Source organism: Dermacentor andersoni, chromosome 1 (genome assembly GCF_023375885.2).
Source record: "Dermacentor andersoni chromosome 1, qqDerAnde1_hic_scaffold, whole genome shotgun sequence".
In the NCBI taxonomy this organism is placed as follows: Eukaryota; Metazoa; Arthropoda; class Arachnida; order Ixodida; family Ixodidae; genus Dermacentor; species Dermacentor andersoni.
The window spans coordinates 356,545,140-356,563,450 of NC_092814.1; the positions used below are offsets into that span (position 1 = coordinate 356,545,140).

The 18,311-nt window shown below is 47.9% G+C and overlaps 1 protein-coding gene across 3 annotated transcripts in view; it reads right to left on the bottom strand.

Annotated features, from left to right (window-relative positions):
- Positions 1–18,311, bottom strand: part of LOC126516715 (glycerophosphocholine phosphodiesterase GPCPD1-like) — a 176,992-nt gene that overhangs the window by 77,446 nt on the left and 81,235 nt on the right. Inside the window, exon 1 of one of the 3 annotated variants that reach the window (XM_055064077.2) lies at positions 233–392. The exons of the other annotated variants lie outside the window; for them this stretch is intronic. Within the exon in view, the coding sequence (XP_054920052.1) occupies positions 233–236 (4 nt within the window). The 5' untranslated portion in view covers positions 237–392. Of the gene's footprint in view, positions 1–232; positions 393–18,311 lie in introns of those variants that run through there. 3 annotated transcript variants of the gene reach the window in all.

Below are 18,311 nucleotides of genomic sequence, written 5' to 3' on the forward strand. Positions count from 1 at the left end.
GCAGGCAACGAGTTGCGTCGACGACCTCCAATATCTACTGAGCACGACACCACATCATTCAGTAGAGCAAGCTGTTCACTCTGTTTCGTTGAAAGAAACGCGTTCTCTAACAATCAGGCAGGCGGCGAAAAGAATGCACAAAGCTGGAGCGTTCGCCTCGCAATTGCACGCGGGCCACTTGCGAACCTGCGATGCCGTTCCACGTACCGCAGACGCACACCATGAACCTCACCCATATTGCGTGGATAGGATGAGCACGGGATGGAGCAACGAAGGTGCAGTCGGTGGAAGCGAGGTCGGGAACCAGAAGCGCCGCAGGCGACGGCGGGGAGGGCGGCCTCCTATTGTAGCGAAAAGCAGACGCCGAATGTCCAAGAGAGCGCAGCGGAGAGCACACGCGTTACGCAAGAAGACGACGACAACGACAAGGGGGCAGCAGCGGCAACAGCTGATCAGTCAGAGGAGTCGCGCGTGACGCTCTACAGTGCCACCTGGCGAGGCATTTACCCGCACGGCACACAAGAGCAGAAGCAGCGACACACCCTCTGACCGCTGCTGACGTAGCCACTATACAACTGCTTCGAGAGAAACGGGGCCGCCGCCACCACTGACCGCCACGAGAACAATCGCGTATGACGTCGAAAGCTCACCCAAGCCTCCGAGCGCCTTGATTTGCCGCCGTCCAAACACTCCCCCACGGCGATTGGCCGACCCCGAGACGTGCCCCCCGCCGCGCCAACGCGAGCGCTTGGGGCCTTCGGTACGACGCCGCCGTTGCTGCTCCGTCCGAGAACCCCCCTCCCAGCGACGACTGAGAAAGGCCCCGAGGAACTTTCAGCTGTGTGTAAACGCCGGCGACAGCTGCAGCGGGGAGAGAGGTCTCAATGACGGCTCGTAATTTAGGGATAATAGTCTCGGGAGCTCCTTCACGGTTCGTTGGACGCGCCAAGTGCACGTGCTCTGCGGCAACGAAGAGGCGACGCCGGCGGGGAATACCACCTGTGCCGCCCGTGTACGCACAAGAACCTCCGGCTGCTGTCGAGAGCAGCGTTTTATCGGGCCGCGTGATGGCTGCCTCCGGGAGCACATGCCGGCGTAAATGCCGGCCACATGACAAATGACCAGCTCAAGGCGACCGACACAATCACGACTGCACATTTTCGGCAACGGCAATCGTGAACTAAAACAATCACGCTGTCAGCGTTCCCGGTGGCAAGCAGACACACATGGCTAAGGTAGAGGTAATGAGCGCGAACGCCGCCAGGCGCGGAGAGCTATATACTATAATGCCATACAAATGTTAGCACGGTCAGTCTCCCTCTTCAAAATTAACAAACCCATTCCAGTATGGATGCCCTACATTGATTACTTGCACTGCACGAGAAGCACACTCTTTGTCCCAATTCCTGCACTATAGAAGTAATCAAACCTCTACACCAAACAATATACCATCGTGAACGCAATTTTTACCAAGAAGCGAAGATCCGCGCGGGCCTCGGACGTGATTTGGCTCGTCTTGGTGCGCCACCTAAGGAGGCAGGTGCGCGCCACGCGTAATTCGAGAAGCATTTTTCAGAACATGTTGGTGGCATTATCGACAGCCACAAGTTTTTTTCAGGCGCTGTTATCAAACCTTCAAGCTAGTTTATCGTGCCTGGTTTCTAAAAAAACAAAAAACTAATTCGTTGATGGTTAAATTGATTCCAGCGCGCATACTTGAAAGCCTCCTTCAACATCATCGCGGTCAATTTCCTTCTCAATTTGTTATTTTTACCGGCGCAACACAAAGTTAGAGAAATAAGGCCGGAGTTGACATTTTTTCCCAACAACTTAACTGGTCTTCTGCTCTACGTCTCGCTGATTACGCCCCAATACTTCTTGCACAACTTCTGGCCCTAGCCATTAGAAAATTGGGTGCACAGAAATCTAAAGTAATAATTGTTACAGACGCGCTTTCTGTCTGTACACATTTAACTACTAATAATAGGTCACATGCAGCTGCTGAACATATTTTAGACACTTGCCCCGGACAGTCTGTCTTAAGTCCGCTTTGCTTGGGTATTATTAAGAACGGCCAGCTGAAGTGCAAGTTTTGCCGGCCAGTTGCGACAGTGGCGGCAACTTTTCTTGGAACGCCAACGTTACGCTCTAGCCTCGTCGCCGTTGTGACTGAATGCGATCGGCGGACCAACTATTGTTACTGAGCCCGCCACCCTGGTCTGCCGCGAGCGATGGAGTGCTCGCGGGAACGTAGTTCAAGGCTTCCCACGCGCCGTTCAAGAGGCAAGACAATGGGCACCCGGCGGCGCGCTGCGGGGATCAGCTCGGGGAATAAAAGGCGCCTTTCCTGACATAAGTCGCGAGTTCTACGAAGTCCGTCTGGCCTCGGTGCTCCGGACCGTGAACCTGTGCGGAAGTGTGTGTGTGTAAGCCGTCCCGCAGAGAGGCGGCTTGTTTACGATGTCTGGACGAACGTTTCCCTCACCTTGGGATCGAGGGAGGACCGAGTGTTTATAAACCGCTGTTGTGCGGCTGCTCAATGGACTTTCTCTCGCAGTCATGCTAGACTGATGAAATGCATGTAGATACTGCAAATAAACCCATATTCCTCGTTCTCGATGAGAAGCAGTCCTTCCCTTCAACAACATCCTCAGCGTGGATAAGTTGGACGACGGCATGGGCCAGCTACCATCTAATTCATGCCCGACTCCAATCTTGACAATTGATTACGAGCGATGGGATTGAGCCCCCAATCCTAACTGGCTGACAGCGGTGAGATGGACTTTGCGACGTGGTGATGTGTCTGCGGTGAGTGCTTGGTTCTTGCTTTGACTCTCTAGGCTTTATTTTGTGCTTGTTCTGTTCAGAACAGTAGGGAAGCTAGATTGTTGAGTGTTAGCTAGGTTATGTTTTCCTAGCTAGATTTAGCGAGCAGGATCAATGCAGTAAAGCAGCAATCATGGAGTTAAGGACACTGCTGACAGACGAATTGTTGATTAGATGTACGCAAGGAAATGCTAAAATAGGAATTATTGAAGCTAATTTCCGAACAGGCCAGTGAGGAAGAAATTGAAATGGGATTGGAACTTCTAAAAGAAAGAGAGAAACGGGAAAGAGAAATAGAAGAACGGGACAAAGAGAGAGAGGAAAGCGATAACGATCGCGAGTTCAGAATAATGCAACTTGAACTTGAAAGCAAACGTTTGGAGTTGTCTCAAGGAAGTAATCGCCAGACTCAGTGCACAGGATGCATATGATTATGCGAAAGTTAAGGCTAGTCTCCTGAAGAAATACCGCCTTTCAGCCGAAGCTTTTCGGCAAAGGTTTAGGAGTACAGGCAAGAAAGATAGCGAGGGGTATCCGGAGTTTGCATACGGCTTAAAGGCCAACCTAGTCGAGTGGCTGAAAAGCGCGGAAGCGTACGACAGCAGAGACATGATCATAGAATGCATGTGTCTAGAGCAGTTTTACAAAAGCATCCCACCATCTGTGAAGCTGTGGGTGCAAGACAGATGAAATGTAAACACTGTGGAAAGGGCGGCTGAATTAGCAGAAGAGTACGCAACGCGTAGAAAGTTGAATGCCGAGGACGGAAATTGGGACGGTCGAAATGGACCGCGGAAACCATTTCCGTTCAAGAAGGGTTCGCAGACTAGACGATCGGAGCCTGTAGACGTGGAGGAAAAGCCCGCAGAAAAGAGCGAGGAGAAACTTAACGGGGAAACCGCACAGAAGGAACAGAAAAGAAAATTCGAATCTTTTAGGCCGATCCGCTGTTATAAATGCCACAAACTGGGACATATAGCTGTAAACTGCGGGAAGCCTAGCATAGTCCTCCTACGTGGAGGAAAAAGACGAGAATATGGAGCTTTTAAGCCCATATCTTCACGACCTGCAAGTTAATGGCAAACCATGCAGGGTGCTAAGAGACAGTGCCGCCAGGATGGACATTGTCCATCCGTCTTACGTGACGGTAGATGACTTCACCGGAGAAGTAGCAGGGATCAAACAGGTTGTAGAAGAACACAGCGTGTGTCTGCCCATGGCCAAAGTCAAAATCAGTGGACCATTTGGGGAGCTAGTGACCGAGGCTGCAGTTTCCAAATTTTTGTCGTTGCAGTACCCTTACATTTTTTCGAATCGTTCAAATCGGTTACTCCGTGAAAAAGGGCTTAAACTGGGAGAGGGCGTAGTACAGGCATTGACCCGAGGCCAAGCTCGTAAAATCGCGTCGCTTTCGGCTGAAAATGCAGAAGCTGCTCCAGCGGAAGCAGAAAAAGGGATAACTTCAATACCCGAATCCGAGCTAGGCCCGAGGGACAAAAAAAAAAAAGGAGAACAGTTGAGGAGAGCGTGCCAGCTGACCAGCTCAATGAGAGCGTATCACTAGAGTGTCAAAGTTCAAGCCTGCAGGAAGAGCAAGCTGATGCAATCGCAAGCGAGACAGGGTCGTTATTATCACCGGCCTCAAAGAACTTTGATCAGCTCTTACGTGTGGACAGAGAGTCGCTGGCAGCCGAGCAAAAGAATGATGACAGCTTAGCTAAATTATATCACACAGATAAAGAAGGCATTGCTAGGCGCAACGTGACAATACATGAGAGAGGAAGATTGTTGTATCGGCACTACAGAGATCGAAAGGGTAGGATTTTAGATCAGTTAGTCGTACCTACTAAGTACAGGGAGGACCTTTTGAGTCTCTGTCATGGAAATGGGTGGTGCGGCCAACTAGGCATAAACAAATCAAAGGAAAGATTGATTATGGAATACTACTGGCCTGGCTGTTTCAAAGACGTAGAAAACTTTGTAAGATCATGCGACGCCTGCCAGCGCTCGGGTAAACCAGGAGAGACATGGAAAGCTCCACTGAAGGTATATATAGTGCCCTTAATAACAGAGCCTTTCAGACGACTTGTGATAGACACGCTAGGCCCTCTACCAAAAACAAAATCGGGTTACAGGTACTTGTTTACCATGCTGTGTCCGGCTACAAAGTTTCCAGAAGCAATCCCTCTTGAAGAGCTCAGCTCCACCGAAGTACTATAGACGCGCTTTTGACAGTGTTTGCACGAGTTGGGTTTCTAGCCGAAATTCAGGCGGCTCAAGGGTCAGTATTCACGAGCGCACTGACTTCCACATTCTTGCAAAAGTGCGGGGTAAAGTTAATACACAGTTCTGTCTATCACCCTCAGTCAAACAGTGTAGAGAGGTGGCATTCAGTGCTTAAGCGAGTTTTGCGTGCGCTCTGTTACAAGCACAAGGAGGACTGTGAAAACTATCTGCCGGCAACTTTGTTTGCTTTGCGAACGGTTCCACATGAAGCGACAGGGTTCTCGCCAGCAGAACTAGTGTATGGGAGGACACTCCGTTCTCCACTGAGAATGTTAAGAGAGATGTGGGAGGAAAGAGGGGAGAGTCCAACAGTGGTTGAATACGTGCTAAATCTGCTGGAACGGCTAAGCGCAACCGAAGAACTAGTCGGAAAGAACATGGGAGTAGCTCAAAAGAACGCCAAATTCTATTACAAGAATGCGAGGCTTCGTACGTTTAACGCCGGAGACCAGGTAATGATCCTCAAACCTTCAAGAAAGAACAAGCTTGAAGTTCACTGGGACGGGCCCGTTAAAGCGTTGCACAAACTTTCAGATACTAACTATGCTCTGAAAATGCCCGGTCGAAGGAAGGAGGTGAGGATATATCACTGCAACTTGATGAAGCCGTATGTAGAGCGGAGCGGAGTCGTTAACTATACCATCAAATGGCAGGATGGCACTAGTACCAAGTTTAATGAGTATAAGGCGATCTGCAGCTCTTGCATCAGCCTGGAAGAAGTGGTAAAACATGCGGTAAGCTCGCACGCTCTAAGACCCGAGCAGCTAGATGAGCTAAAAGGGGTGTTAGGGGAATATCTCGACAGATTCAGCGATCGGCCAGGTAGAACCGAACTAATAACGCATGAAATAGAGCTGACATCAACCGAACCCGTATACGATCAAAGCCATACATGTAAGGGTGTCTCCAAGACAGAGAGAAATTATGGAGGCAGAGATACAGCGCATGCTAGAGTTGGGAGTTATTGACCCCTCTGAGAGTGACTATACACGTCACCACTAATACTGGTAGAAACCCCTAACAAGGACCCTCGTCCGTCTGTTGACTACAGGAAGTTAAATGCCATCACTAGGGATCAACTGTACCCGATACCCAACATTGAGGAACGAATTGAAAGAGTTAGCGCTGCTAAATACATTTCAACTATAGATCTCGTGCGGGGGTATACTGGCAAGTTCCCCTTTCAGAAAGCGCCAGCCGCTATGCCGCATTCATCTCACCTGTAAGCACTTTTCGCCCTCTCGCACTCAGCTTCGGGCTGAAGAACGCGCCGTTTAGCTCCTCTAAGTTAATGGATATTGTCCTAAAAGACTTGCAGGAGTTCGCCTTGCCCTATCTTGATGATGTAGCGATTTTTTCGGACAGCTGGGAACAACAGGTATCGCACCTCAAACAGGTGTTCTCACGGTTGAGGGAAGCCGGCTTAACGATGAAAGCGGAAAAGTGTAGATTTGGTTGTTTACAGGTTACTTATCTGGGCCATGTTGTCGGCCAGGGCATGAGATGGCCAGCCTAGCTCAAAACAGCTACGATTGGAGAATTTTCTCAGCCGCGCACGAAAACAGACCTTCGTTCATTCTTGGGACTTGTGGGGTACTATCAACGGTACATTCCGAATTACTCGCAAATGGCAAGTACATTAACAGACGCCCTCCGAAAGGGAGCACCGAGTAACGTACACTGGGATAAGGACAAAGAAAACGCTTTCCAAAGTTTGAAAACGCTATTGGTTTCTCGTCCTGTGCTTCGCGCGCCAGACTACACAAAGGAATTCATAGTTCAATGCGACGCAAGCGACAGAGGTATGGGCGTGGTACTTAGTCAAGTCGGCGACGATAACGAGGAGCATCCTATCCTCTATGCCAGCCGTAAACTAACTGTAAGAGAGGAAGCCTACAGCGCTTCAGAGAAGGAATGCGCTTGTTTAGTTTGGGCCGCCCAGAAGTGTTAATTGTACGGAGCGAAGTTCATCTTCGAGACCGACCACTGTCCTCTGACGTGGCTCAATCAAATGTCATACAAAAATGGCCGCTTGCTCCGATGCATGGAGTCTCACTCTCCAAGAGTACAACTTCTCCGTTAGATATAAGAAGGGAAAGTTTCATAGCAATTCGTTTGGTTTGAGCAGGCTAATTTGAATTCTGCGTTTAAGGGTCCCGCCTAAATTTTAGGATTACTATTGTTAATTTTTTAGGCCAAGAAGATCCCCTCTCATTTAGCAGGATTCCTTCCATGATTGCTGAATTTGTCAGCACGAAATTGCTTCAAAAATTTGCATAGCGAAATGCAGCATTTTTTGTTTCTGCACTTATGTTTTCTTTGAAGCCTAGCGGGTCTAAAGTGAGAGCCAAGGTACGTCATCTCGGCGCAGAGCCGTGTTGTGGGGTTCGTTTTGCAGTTGCCTGTCCTTGTATGTTTTGGGGCGATGACATCATTACACAAGTGGTTGCTGCGAACCAAGGCATCAACCCCTGGCCACGTACCAGCCGTTCTCTTCCTGCCCAGCGGTTGTCAGCGCGGGACAGTCGAGATTTTCCGGGCCATGCATGGAGGCGCTGTTAAGAACGGCCAGCTGAAGTGCAAGTTTTGCCGGCCAGTTGCGACAGCGGCGGCAACTTTTCTTGGAACGCCAACGTTACGCTCTAGCCTCGTCGCCGTTGTGACTGAATGCGATCGGCGGACCAACTATTGTTACTGAGCCCGCAACCGCCGCCCTGGTCTGCCGCGAGCGGGGGAGTGCGTCAGGAAAGGCGACGCCTTTCCTGACGTAATCCCGGAGTTCTATGATGTCCGTCTGGCCTCGGTGTTCCGGACCGTGAACCTGTGCGGAAGTGTGTGTGTGTAAGCCGTCCCGCAGAGAGGCGGCTTGTTTACGATGTCTGGACGAACGTTTCCCTCACCTTGGGATCGAGGGAGGACCCAGTGTTTATAAACCGCTGTTGTGCGGCTGCTCAATGGACTTTCTCTCGCAGTCATGCTAGACTGATGAACTGCATGTAGATACTGTAAATAAACCCATATTCCTCGTTCTCGATGAGAAGCAGTCCTTCCCTTCAACAACATCCTCAGTGTGGATAAGTTGGACGACGGCATGGGCCAGCTACCATCTAATTCATGCCCGACTCCAATCTTGACAATTGATTACGAGCGATGGGATTGAGCCCCCAATCCTGACAGTATCCAGACATAGTGGAATCTGTTTAAATGAATCCGCTGACTCGCTCGCTCCGCAATCACTAAATGGTCCGGTCTTAAATGTTGTTCTCTTTTTTATAAGAGGAGCTAGTTTAAACGCATTTTATTTCTAAATTGTATAATGAATCATCTATAGTTTGATGATTTCTGACATACAAGATTTCCGTGGAACACGGGCAAATGCCTTCCACGGAATGCGATCTGACGTTACCAAGGTTCCGTTGTAGAGTTCCCAGCCTAAATCTTCACATTCAAAGATCTGGTTTATCTATAGCTGCTGCTCTTTGACTGGCCGCTCGAGGCACTTTGCTTGTATTCGCGGGCTTCTTTCACGCCCGGAAAAACACTTATGTAGCATGTAGCGAGCAACAGAAAGCTGTATTGAGAGCTTTTCATGTTGCTCTACAATTTTCGCATTGACAGTTTTTATATAATTATAATATTTGACAAGTTGATTAATTAATTAAGGCTGGTTATCTGATTACGTGGAATAAAAAGGAATATCTGAGTATCTCCAAGCGACGGAAAAAACATTGCCTTGGTTCTGTCCAGTTATACGCGCTGCATTTGCATACATTTAATGTTTTGCTCAAGTTACGTGGGACACCCTGTATATGTGCTAGCTGTACATCCGTTTCGGCAGTATGTTTCTACCACAAATCACTAGTGCTATTCGTGGCTAGTGTTAACGCAGAAACAACAGCAAAAAAAAAAAGAAGGAAGAACGAAAAGAAAAAGCTAAAGAAAAAGACGAAGTGAGAACCGCGTAAGAATAAACGTCGCCAATCACCAGGTCTACGGCGCCCTAATTGGGGACTTGAATACGGAAAATATCCGACGACAACTGCACGCATATATTTATGGCGAATTCGGCAAATAGCACCGGTACGTACGGGGGCCGGGCGCCCCAATGCGCCGTTTCATCCAATCATGGTCGCACCTCATCGGTGCTCATTGGTGCGATTTGCTGAATTCGCCATTAGTGACGATCGGGGAACATACATTTAGCCCAAGTACGTATTCAGCAGATTAATTAGGTCAAAAACGTTATTCGATATTAAAGCATTAGATAATTAGCCAAAATCCAATGCGCAGATTACTCGGCACAATACGGAGATAATTTGTTAAATCTAAATATACATTCGATTTTTGACCATCGCAACCGCTTTCGCGACCGATTTTTTGGGGCGTAACATAGGGACACAAAAAGCTTGGCGCAAGGTTATATCCGTTATATACTAACAACGGAGGCGCAACAGACGCTGACCTATAATTATACGGCAACATTTAGCTGCGAATGTCGGCACTCCTCCTTCTACTGTGCGCGCATTCAGTCTACGTGTACATCGTGCGGCAAATAAGTCAGGAAATAGAGTAGGTATAACGTAGCGATTCCTTTCGCTGAATCACATTCCTTTCTCAACAACTACAGCTCACGACAGCCTGACACTAGCGATAATGTATACACTCTAAGAAAAGTGCACACCCGGTGGGGTGTATATTTGCCACACAACGATAATCGTCATCTGTCTTGCCCGCATTTGCTTTCTTGAAAATGCTGCGCTCGTTACTTTCCTGTCGAGAATGCTCAACGCATGCCGTTCGTGACTTGGATGTAGCGGGCTCGCAGCGTTAAAGAAAAAAATTAAATTATGGGGTTTTACGTGCCAAAACCACTTTCTGATTATGAGGCACGCCGCAGTGGGGGACTCCGGAAAATTATTATATATATATATATATATATATATATATATATATATATATATATGCGTGCGTGCGTGTGCGCGTGTGTGCGCGCGCGCGCGCGTGTGTGTGTGTGTGTGTGCGTGGGTGCGTGCGTGCGTGTGTGCGTGGGTGCGTGCGTGCGTGCGTGTGTGCGTGTGCGTGCGTGTGCGTGTGTGTGCGTGTGTGTGCGTGTGTGTGTGCGCGCGCGCGCGCGTGTGTGTGTGTCCCGGCGCAGATCTGCCATCCGGAAGCAACCGGGGGTGACAGAAGCCATCTCTGTATCACGCTTCCGAAGTAAGAAGCTCATTCGTGGCGAGATTTTGCCATCTGAGAGGCGCGTGATACATCAGGTAACAAAGAGAGACTGTCACGCGCATATAGCCCGAGAGAAATGCGAAGCTGCAAGAAGAAACCAAGATATCCGCCTCGACGGCTGCTATTATATAACGAGCTCCTGTTCGCCGCGCGAGCATCGCGCGATCGTCGCATGTCTCCGCATATAGCATGTACCGGTTGCCTCGGCGACCGTACGTGTACCCTCTCCGAGTGTCAAGGACAGGTATATATATATATATATATATATATATATATATATATATATATATATATATATATATATATATATATATATATATATATATATTCGAGACGAAATTGACATTTCTCGCCGGATGTGTGCATGCACGGCGGTGGCGGACACAGGAATTTGCGCAATAATCGGAGTTAAGATTAATAACGAAAATTCCGTAATTGAACGGTAACTATAGTATAAACCCTGGCGCATATCAAGGCAGTATGGAATCCGGTGAATGTTCAACACACGTCCACTTAGTAGGAATTATCACATCTGTACTATACATAGTTTCGAGATACCATTCCCCGAACATGCACTCGGCAAATTCATCGGAGTTTTACTTGGTTTTCTAACAAAGGCGTGCCTTTCTCGGGCAATGTACATCGTATACAAAGGTATACGGGACCAAATCCGTCACTTATTTTGCGGACGATATATATCTTGATACTACTGGTGCCATTTTCAATATTCCTACTCAGATAGCTCCACATGGATGCTTCCATTTCACAATTGCAGCTTTGTGCGCTAAAGTTACCAATAAAAAGAAGAAAAGCGGCAGATCCAAAGCACTTGCTGGACTCCACATTAAGCGAAGCTTTGTTGAAAACGCTTCACTCGAATACTATGCAAAAAAAGTCTTATGCGTGCACATATGCGGGCAGTCTTGTTTTGCTTACAAGTACGCGCAAGGAACCGTTCGCGTTCGTCTCCCATTACCCAAATTCTCCCATTACCCAAATTTTGTGTCCTATGGCATCGCTCATCTAACTGTTCGTGTTCCCCATCGCGTTTTGTAGCGTTGCGGATACTCGCTTGCCCGGCAGACGCTTCTTCTGGCTTTTAGAAAGCGCTTCACTCCTATATAGGTAAATCTTTAAAAGCTAATTGCAATTTGATAATTATTTAATCGAAGGCTATCGCACTAATTCTAATGCCTCTCACTGTTATGAATATTGGCAGGCAAAATTACCATGCTGTATTGAATGCCGTGTTTAATACTTACGGTGCGTTCGAGTGGTCGCGTTTGGATCGCTCCAGAAGCTCCGAACGTTGCGTGCGGCCTTCGGTGACAGTTACCAAGCTTCAGTAAGAGCTGAAGCTGGTTCCATGCAACGGCAATAGTTCAGCCCGACTGTCCTTCTTAGACGCGCTTACTTTCGCAATACAGCTTTAAATTAAGGCTGACATGCGCTACTTTATAGTGCATCACTTCCAGAGCGATCTGAAACGACCATGCTGAACGTGCCATAAGGGGCAGTGGTCGTTAAAAAGGCTGCTTGCAAGCAGCTGTCACCAGTATACAGGCGAACCATGGCCGAGGTGCGCCGAGGACAGATTTGGTCAATAACCGGTCGGTTTCTGGGCCCAATAGCTACGAAGAGCGCCGCACAATACCATACTTACTTTACAACGGAGACCTCCGCGTCAATCGAATGTGAGAGCGATCTAGGCAGTCGACTCTTACTCGATTACTGCCACAATTGACAAAACCTCACCTCCAGAGCTGTTGTGACGGTGGCCGACACCTATACTCTCCGAGAACGCGTGCACTTGTGGCTTTTGAAAGAGTTATATATATATATATATATATATATATATATATATATATAGGGTTTTTTTTTAAAGTTCAGCACGCAGGACCCGACGTAACATACGCAGGAAAGAGACGACGAACTTTTTGGAAGACTTCTCTTACTTGACGTTTTCGGCTGGTGGACCAGCCTTCGTCAGAGTACAGTAACGCATGTACAACACATACACAGCTTTAAAGGCACCGTATCACGAGCAGAGGGCGCGCTATCTGCACTGACTAGACCATACACTGCGCATCATAAATCATTATCATTGCGCATTACAAATGATTATCAATGACACGCATTTTGGAATATACAAAACAATGAAATGCAGATGTGTTCACGATACAATACATACAAACATGACTCTCAAGTAAGTGCCAGCGGTTACAATGATTATGTGTAGTGAAAGCAAAATGACCTATACATGCAGATACAAAGGCGTGATGTTTAGCACATGGCATCGTAAGTGCAACCTCGAATTATCTAAAAATTGAGATGTTAAGCGTACAACTTTGAACAACAGCGAAATATGTCAAAAAAGCCACGTGTAAAGAAAGACAGAAAAAAAGCGCTGAAATCATGTGTGTACACTGTGTGGGAGGTGTATATTTGTGCTCAGTCTAAAGTTAGACAGGTTAGTTTTCCTTTGTTTTCATTTATTCCGGACGAGACAGTGTTAAATTTGTGAATCAGGTAAGATTCGCGAAGCTCGCGGTCATGGTTGGTGCGGAATCCAGATTCGAGTATTGTTACTTTGAGATTATTAAATGAGTGGCCCGGCATGTTTACATGTTTCGAGAGTGGTAGATTTGGTTGGGATTTGGCATGCGACCTGTGGTTGTTAAAACGGATCCTGAAAGGTGTTTCAGTCTGGCCTATGTATTGCATGTGGCAAGTGCCGCACTCGAGCAAGTACACTACGTTATATGAATCACAGTTGAAACTGCCTTTAATAGTGAACATGAATTGGCTGGCTGTGCTGGTGGCAGTCAATGTAGGCGTTATATGAGCGCAGACTTTGCAACGTGGTTTATTGCAGCGGCTGCAACCGGTCGGGTTAGAAGTGGCGATCTTTGAAGACGTTAGTATGTCACCTATGTTTTTCGAACGTCTATACACGACACGAGGTGGCTCGGGAAAAATGGCTTTTAACCTGTCGCTTTGGGTGAGAATGTTATAGTGTTTGCGGAGTATGCCTGAGACCTTAGGGTTAGATGCGGAATGTGTGAGTATCAAATTAGCCGACAGGGAGCCACTGGGTTTGTTTCTGCCTTTAAGAAAGTCCATCCGGTCATATCCTGCCGCTCGGTGTATCGCGTCATCGATCATCTTCTCTGGATATTTACGGTTGAGAAGTTTCTTTTTGAGTTCCTGGCAACAAGAATTAAGATCGTCTTCTTCGGAACACATGCGTTTAAAGCGCTGTGCCTGGCTATATGGAATCGCAGTCTTGCAATGACGCACGTGGCTGCTTTCAAAATGAAGAAATTGATGATTATCAGTTGGCTTTTTGTAGAGTATTGTGATTAGGCGTCCATCGGCAATGGTAATCGTGACGTCAAGGAAGTCTACAGATGACGGTGAGTAATGATGTGTGAATTTGATAGCGGGGTGTGCCTGGTTGAATGCCGCAATGAAGTTTAAGAGTTCTGTTTCGCTATGCGTCCAAATACAAAATATATCGTCGATGTCCATTTCCCACGCGGTGTGGGATCTGCATCATTTTGATACTAAAGCAACAAGTCGCCCATTGAGCAAAAAAAAAAAAAAAAAGCCGGCGCCTGTCGTATACACAAGCGAAAAACGGCACCTAATTTCCCACAGACTTCGACGCGACACGTCACGAGCGCGCCTCGGCGGAACAGAGCGGACGAAAGGGAACACCTGCTGGGCGATAGCGCGCCAAGTGCTGCGTGAGAGGAAAGGGCATCGCTGGAGACGCCACGTCACCCACGTTCTCACTCTCGGAAGCCTGCGTTATCCGCGCGTCCTTGTCCGCCGCGCAAGTTCTCGCCTGCGTTGTCACTGCGCCTCGGTAAGGCCAAATCAAAACGCGCCAAACTAACGCAGGCCTGTGCGCTCTGCTTTAAGACGTCATGCTACTTGGACGGATATTTCCATTGCCAGGCCCGGCGTGCACCAAAGTCAAAACCACCACGCGCGGCTTGCTTGGGAGCGTCCCGATTACATTCGATCGCAGTCGGACAAGGTATAGCATGACGCCACGGATCGAAGTGCACCGTACTTGTGCTATCTAGGAGGCGTTGGCGAAGCGTCTCTACGCGCTCGCTTGCCCGCGAGGAGTCCGTAACTCGAAGGACCGACAGCTCAAGAAGTGCTTAGGCGTCCTCGGAAATTTTCTTCCTTTAGTGCTTCCTTGCCTTGCGCGCGCAGACACACACAATATATATATATATATATATATATATATATATATATATATATATATATATATATATATATATATATATATGAACCTTGCTACCCGGGTCAGCGCCTGTAGCCGGACACGCCGCGATTAAGTGCGGTGCTTATCTGTGGCTCTTTCAGATCGATAATGTCGTACGTGTGTCGTCGGCAATGTATACAGTATACTTGCGCCCAGCTACAGCTGCTCGTTATTGCGTTATCTTGGTCGCATACTTGAGAGATAACGGAACTAACGCCACACAGTGCGTCGTGCCTGTGACGGCGACGGCACGCTTGTATGTCAAGATTCGCAATCCTTTCTTGCGGTTGACGCTGGCACGTGCATCGCGGGAGGGTCGGGCGCTTGTGTTTAATCTCTGCGCTGATGGCGTTATCGTGCCTCTCACGGCCACTGCCCGTGGTTGTCATATACCCGTTGGAGTGGATCATCCTTTTGCATTGTCGTATTGATTCCGAAGGCTGGCTGACGGTCTTGATTACATGTATAGCTCTGCAGTTGAGAGATGCGCCAAGGAAGGACTACATTTCGGCGATTCCGTTCTTTACGCTATAGCATAAAAATAAAGGAATGGCTGTAACGTTATTAGAGAGCTCTTAATTTTCTTCGAAAGGATTGAAAACGTGTACGCTTTAACTGTCCTTTCGTGCATTTGTTTCTTGCATCATTTCCTACCAAGTTCCCAACATTAATTTCATTTCTTTAAATTGCCTAATTTCAGTACCGTATTGTTAATGTATCGAAGACTATAGATACGGGATAATTTTGCTACGTCAGGAAGGTTCATATTCAATCTCGTAGTAATCCTTAAAGGGCCCCTGAAAGGATTCGGACAAATTTTCTAGACGCGTAGGGTGCAGCTTAAGTAGAACATTCGCACCACAATTTAAGTGAAGCGTTACGTATAAATGGAGCTACAAGCGATTACAAGTTACCCTCCTCCCTAGCCATGCTTTTCCTCCTCAACTCGTTCGCCGAGCGATCGGGGCTAAGCTCCGCCTTCACTGGTTATGCGTCACGATGCGACGTCACATCGTCCACTTCCGGTTGTTTTGGAGCCCGCCCCCACCCGCGCGAAACGTCTCCGCTAGCGGCTTGGCCGTCAACACCAAGCGAGAGCTATCGAAGCAGCATGCGTTGCGAGCATTCTGCCGGAGCGCTGAACGTGTCTGGTATTCCGGTAATCACACTAGCACAACGTTTCGACGGAACGGTGAAGGAATAAACTCAAATTGATGAAGGAACTTTAGCGTAGACGTACGTGAGCTGCCTGATTGGTCTCCACGGTCCAGCCACCCGTCGGCGCAGAGCTTAAAGGGACCCTGAAAAGATTTTGACGATTTTCTACAAACGTACTGAGTCGTTAGAGTAGGTCCTTCTGATCATTAATTGACGCATCTATGTGCTCTGCGTAAAGCGTGTAATTTATTATAAGGTTTTAAAAATGCACATCGCTGCCGATCGCAGCACACTGCGGGGCGGAATTTTAAGCCGCCCCTACCCATATGACCTAAATCACCCATATGACGTCAGTGGGGCCAGCTATCCGATTGGCTGACCAGGGCGCGTGATGGATAATTTTTCCAACTTTATGGTAAACAAATGATGTTTGTAATAATTGGAATGTTACTTAATTTGTTTTTATAGGAAGAAAGTAACATAAATGGAATGCACAAGAACAATTTTTCAGTACACTTAAGCACTTCCGGCACACAGCAAGTGTCGTCTGCTTGTGTTACAACGTGCTCCGTCTTTGACGAGATCTCCGCCATCAGTGTCGGTCTGTCTTTTCGCGAGCGCTATGATTCGACTTTGTTGCATTGTGGACTGCAAACGTAGCGACTGACAATATCCGATCGGCGCCAGGATTTGCGCGATTGCGGCCGTCACTTTACACCGGAAGATTACTAACGTAATAGCGTTTCGCGAATCCGGTATTACGGTAAACGCAAGCGCAAAGGGGACAGGGCCTGGCCGTGTCCCCTTGCGTGTCGTTTCATGGGATGAACAGAAGCGCAAATATGAATGGTCTGCACGGTGCAGCCACCTGGCCGCATAGCGCTCAACCCGACACAGTAGCAGTAACAAAATGTATTCTTCTTTGCTGCTGGTGTAAATTTTTCGCAGGAGTGTAATCGTCAACACGTTGTTCTTGTAAATGTTTAAAATATTTTGCACTTTGTTAGAGCAATATTAGCTCTTTCTCTGGCTGGTTAAGCTCTGCGCCAACGGGTGGCTGGACCGTGGAGACCGATCAGGCAGCTCACGTACGTTTACGCTAAAGTTCCTTCATCAGATTGAGTTTATGCTTCCACCGTTCAGTCGAAACGTTCCGCTAGTGCGTGGTTAACGGAATACCAGACACGTTCGGCGCAGCGACCGAATGCTCGCAACGTACGCTACTTCGATAGCTCTCGCTTGCGGTCGACGGCCAAGCGGCTAGCGGAGAGGTTTCGCGCGGGCGAGGGCTGGCTCCAAAACAACCGGAAGTGGACGATGTGACGTCGCATCGTGACGCAGAACCACTGAAGGCGGAGCTTGGCCCCGACGGCTCGGCGAACGAGTTGAGGAGGAAAAGCATGGCTAGGGAGGAGGGTAACTTGTAATCGCTTGTAGCTCCATTAATACGTAACGCTTCACTTAAATTGTAGTGCGAATGTTCTACTTAAGCTGTACCCTACGCGTCTACAAAATTTGTCCGAAGCCTTTCAGGGGCCCTTTAATCAGCTAAAGAAAGAGCTAATATTGGTCTAACCAAGTGTAAAACATTTTAAACATTTACAAAAACAACATGTTAACAATTACACTCCTGCGAAAAATTTACACCAGCAGCAAAGAAGAATACATTTTGTTACTGCTACTGTGTCGGGTTGAGCGCTATGCGGCCAGGTGGCTGCACCGTGCAGACCATTCATATTTGCGCTTCTGTTCATCCCATGAAACGACACGCAAGGGGACACGGCCAGGCCCTGTCCCCTTTGCGCTTGCGTTTACCGTAATACCGGATTCGCGAAACGCTATTACGTTAGTAATCTTCCGGCGTAAAGTGACGGCCGCAATCGCGCAAATCCTGGCGCCGATCGGATATTGTCAGTCGCTACGTTTGCAGTCCACAATGCAACAAAGTCGAATCATAGCGCTCGCGAAAAGACAGACCGACACTGATGGCGGAGATCTCGTCAAAGACGGAGCACGTTGTAACACAAGCAGACGACACTTGCTGTGTGCCGGAAGTGCTTAAGTGTACTGAAAAATTGTTCTTGTGCATTCCATTTATGTTACTTTCTTCCTATAAAAACAAATTAAGTAACATTCCAATTATTACAAACATCATTTGTTTACCATAAAGTTGGAAAAATTATCCATCACGCGCCCTGGTCAGCCAATCGGATAGCTGGCCCCACTGACGTCATATGGGTGATTTACGTCATATGGGTAGGGGCGGCTTAAAATTCCGCCCCGCAGTGTGCTGCGATCGGCAGCGATGAGCATTATTAAAACCTTATAATAAATTACACGCTTTACGCAGAACACATAGATGCGTCAATTAATGATCAGAAGGACCTACTCTAACGACTCAGTACATTTGTAGAAAATCGTCAAAATCTTTTCAGGGTCCCTTTAAGCTCTGCGCCGACGATTACGACACTCCCTAATGCGAAATTCGAGCGCAGCTCTATACTTGTTTTCATCTGGCAAT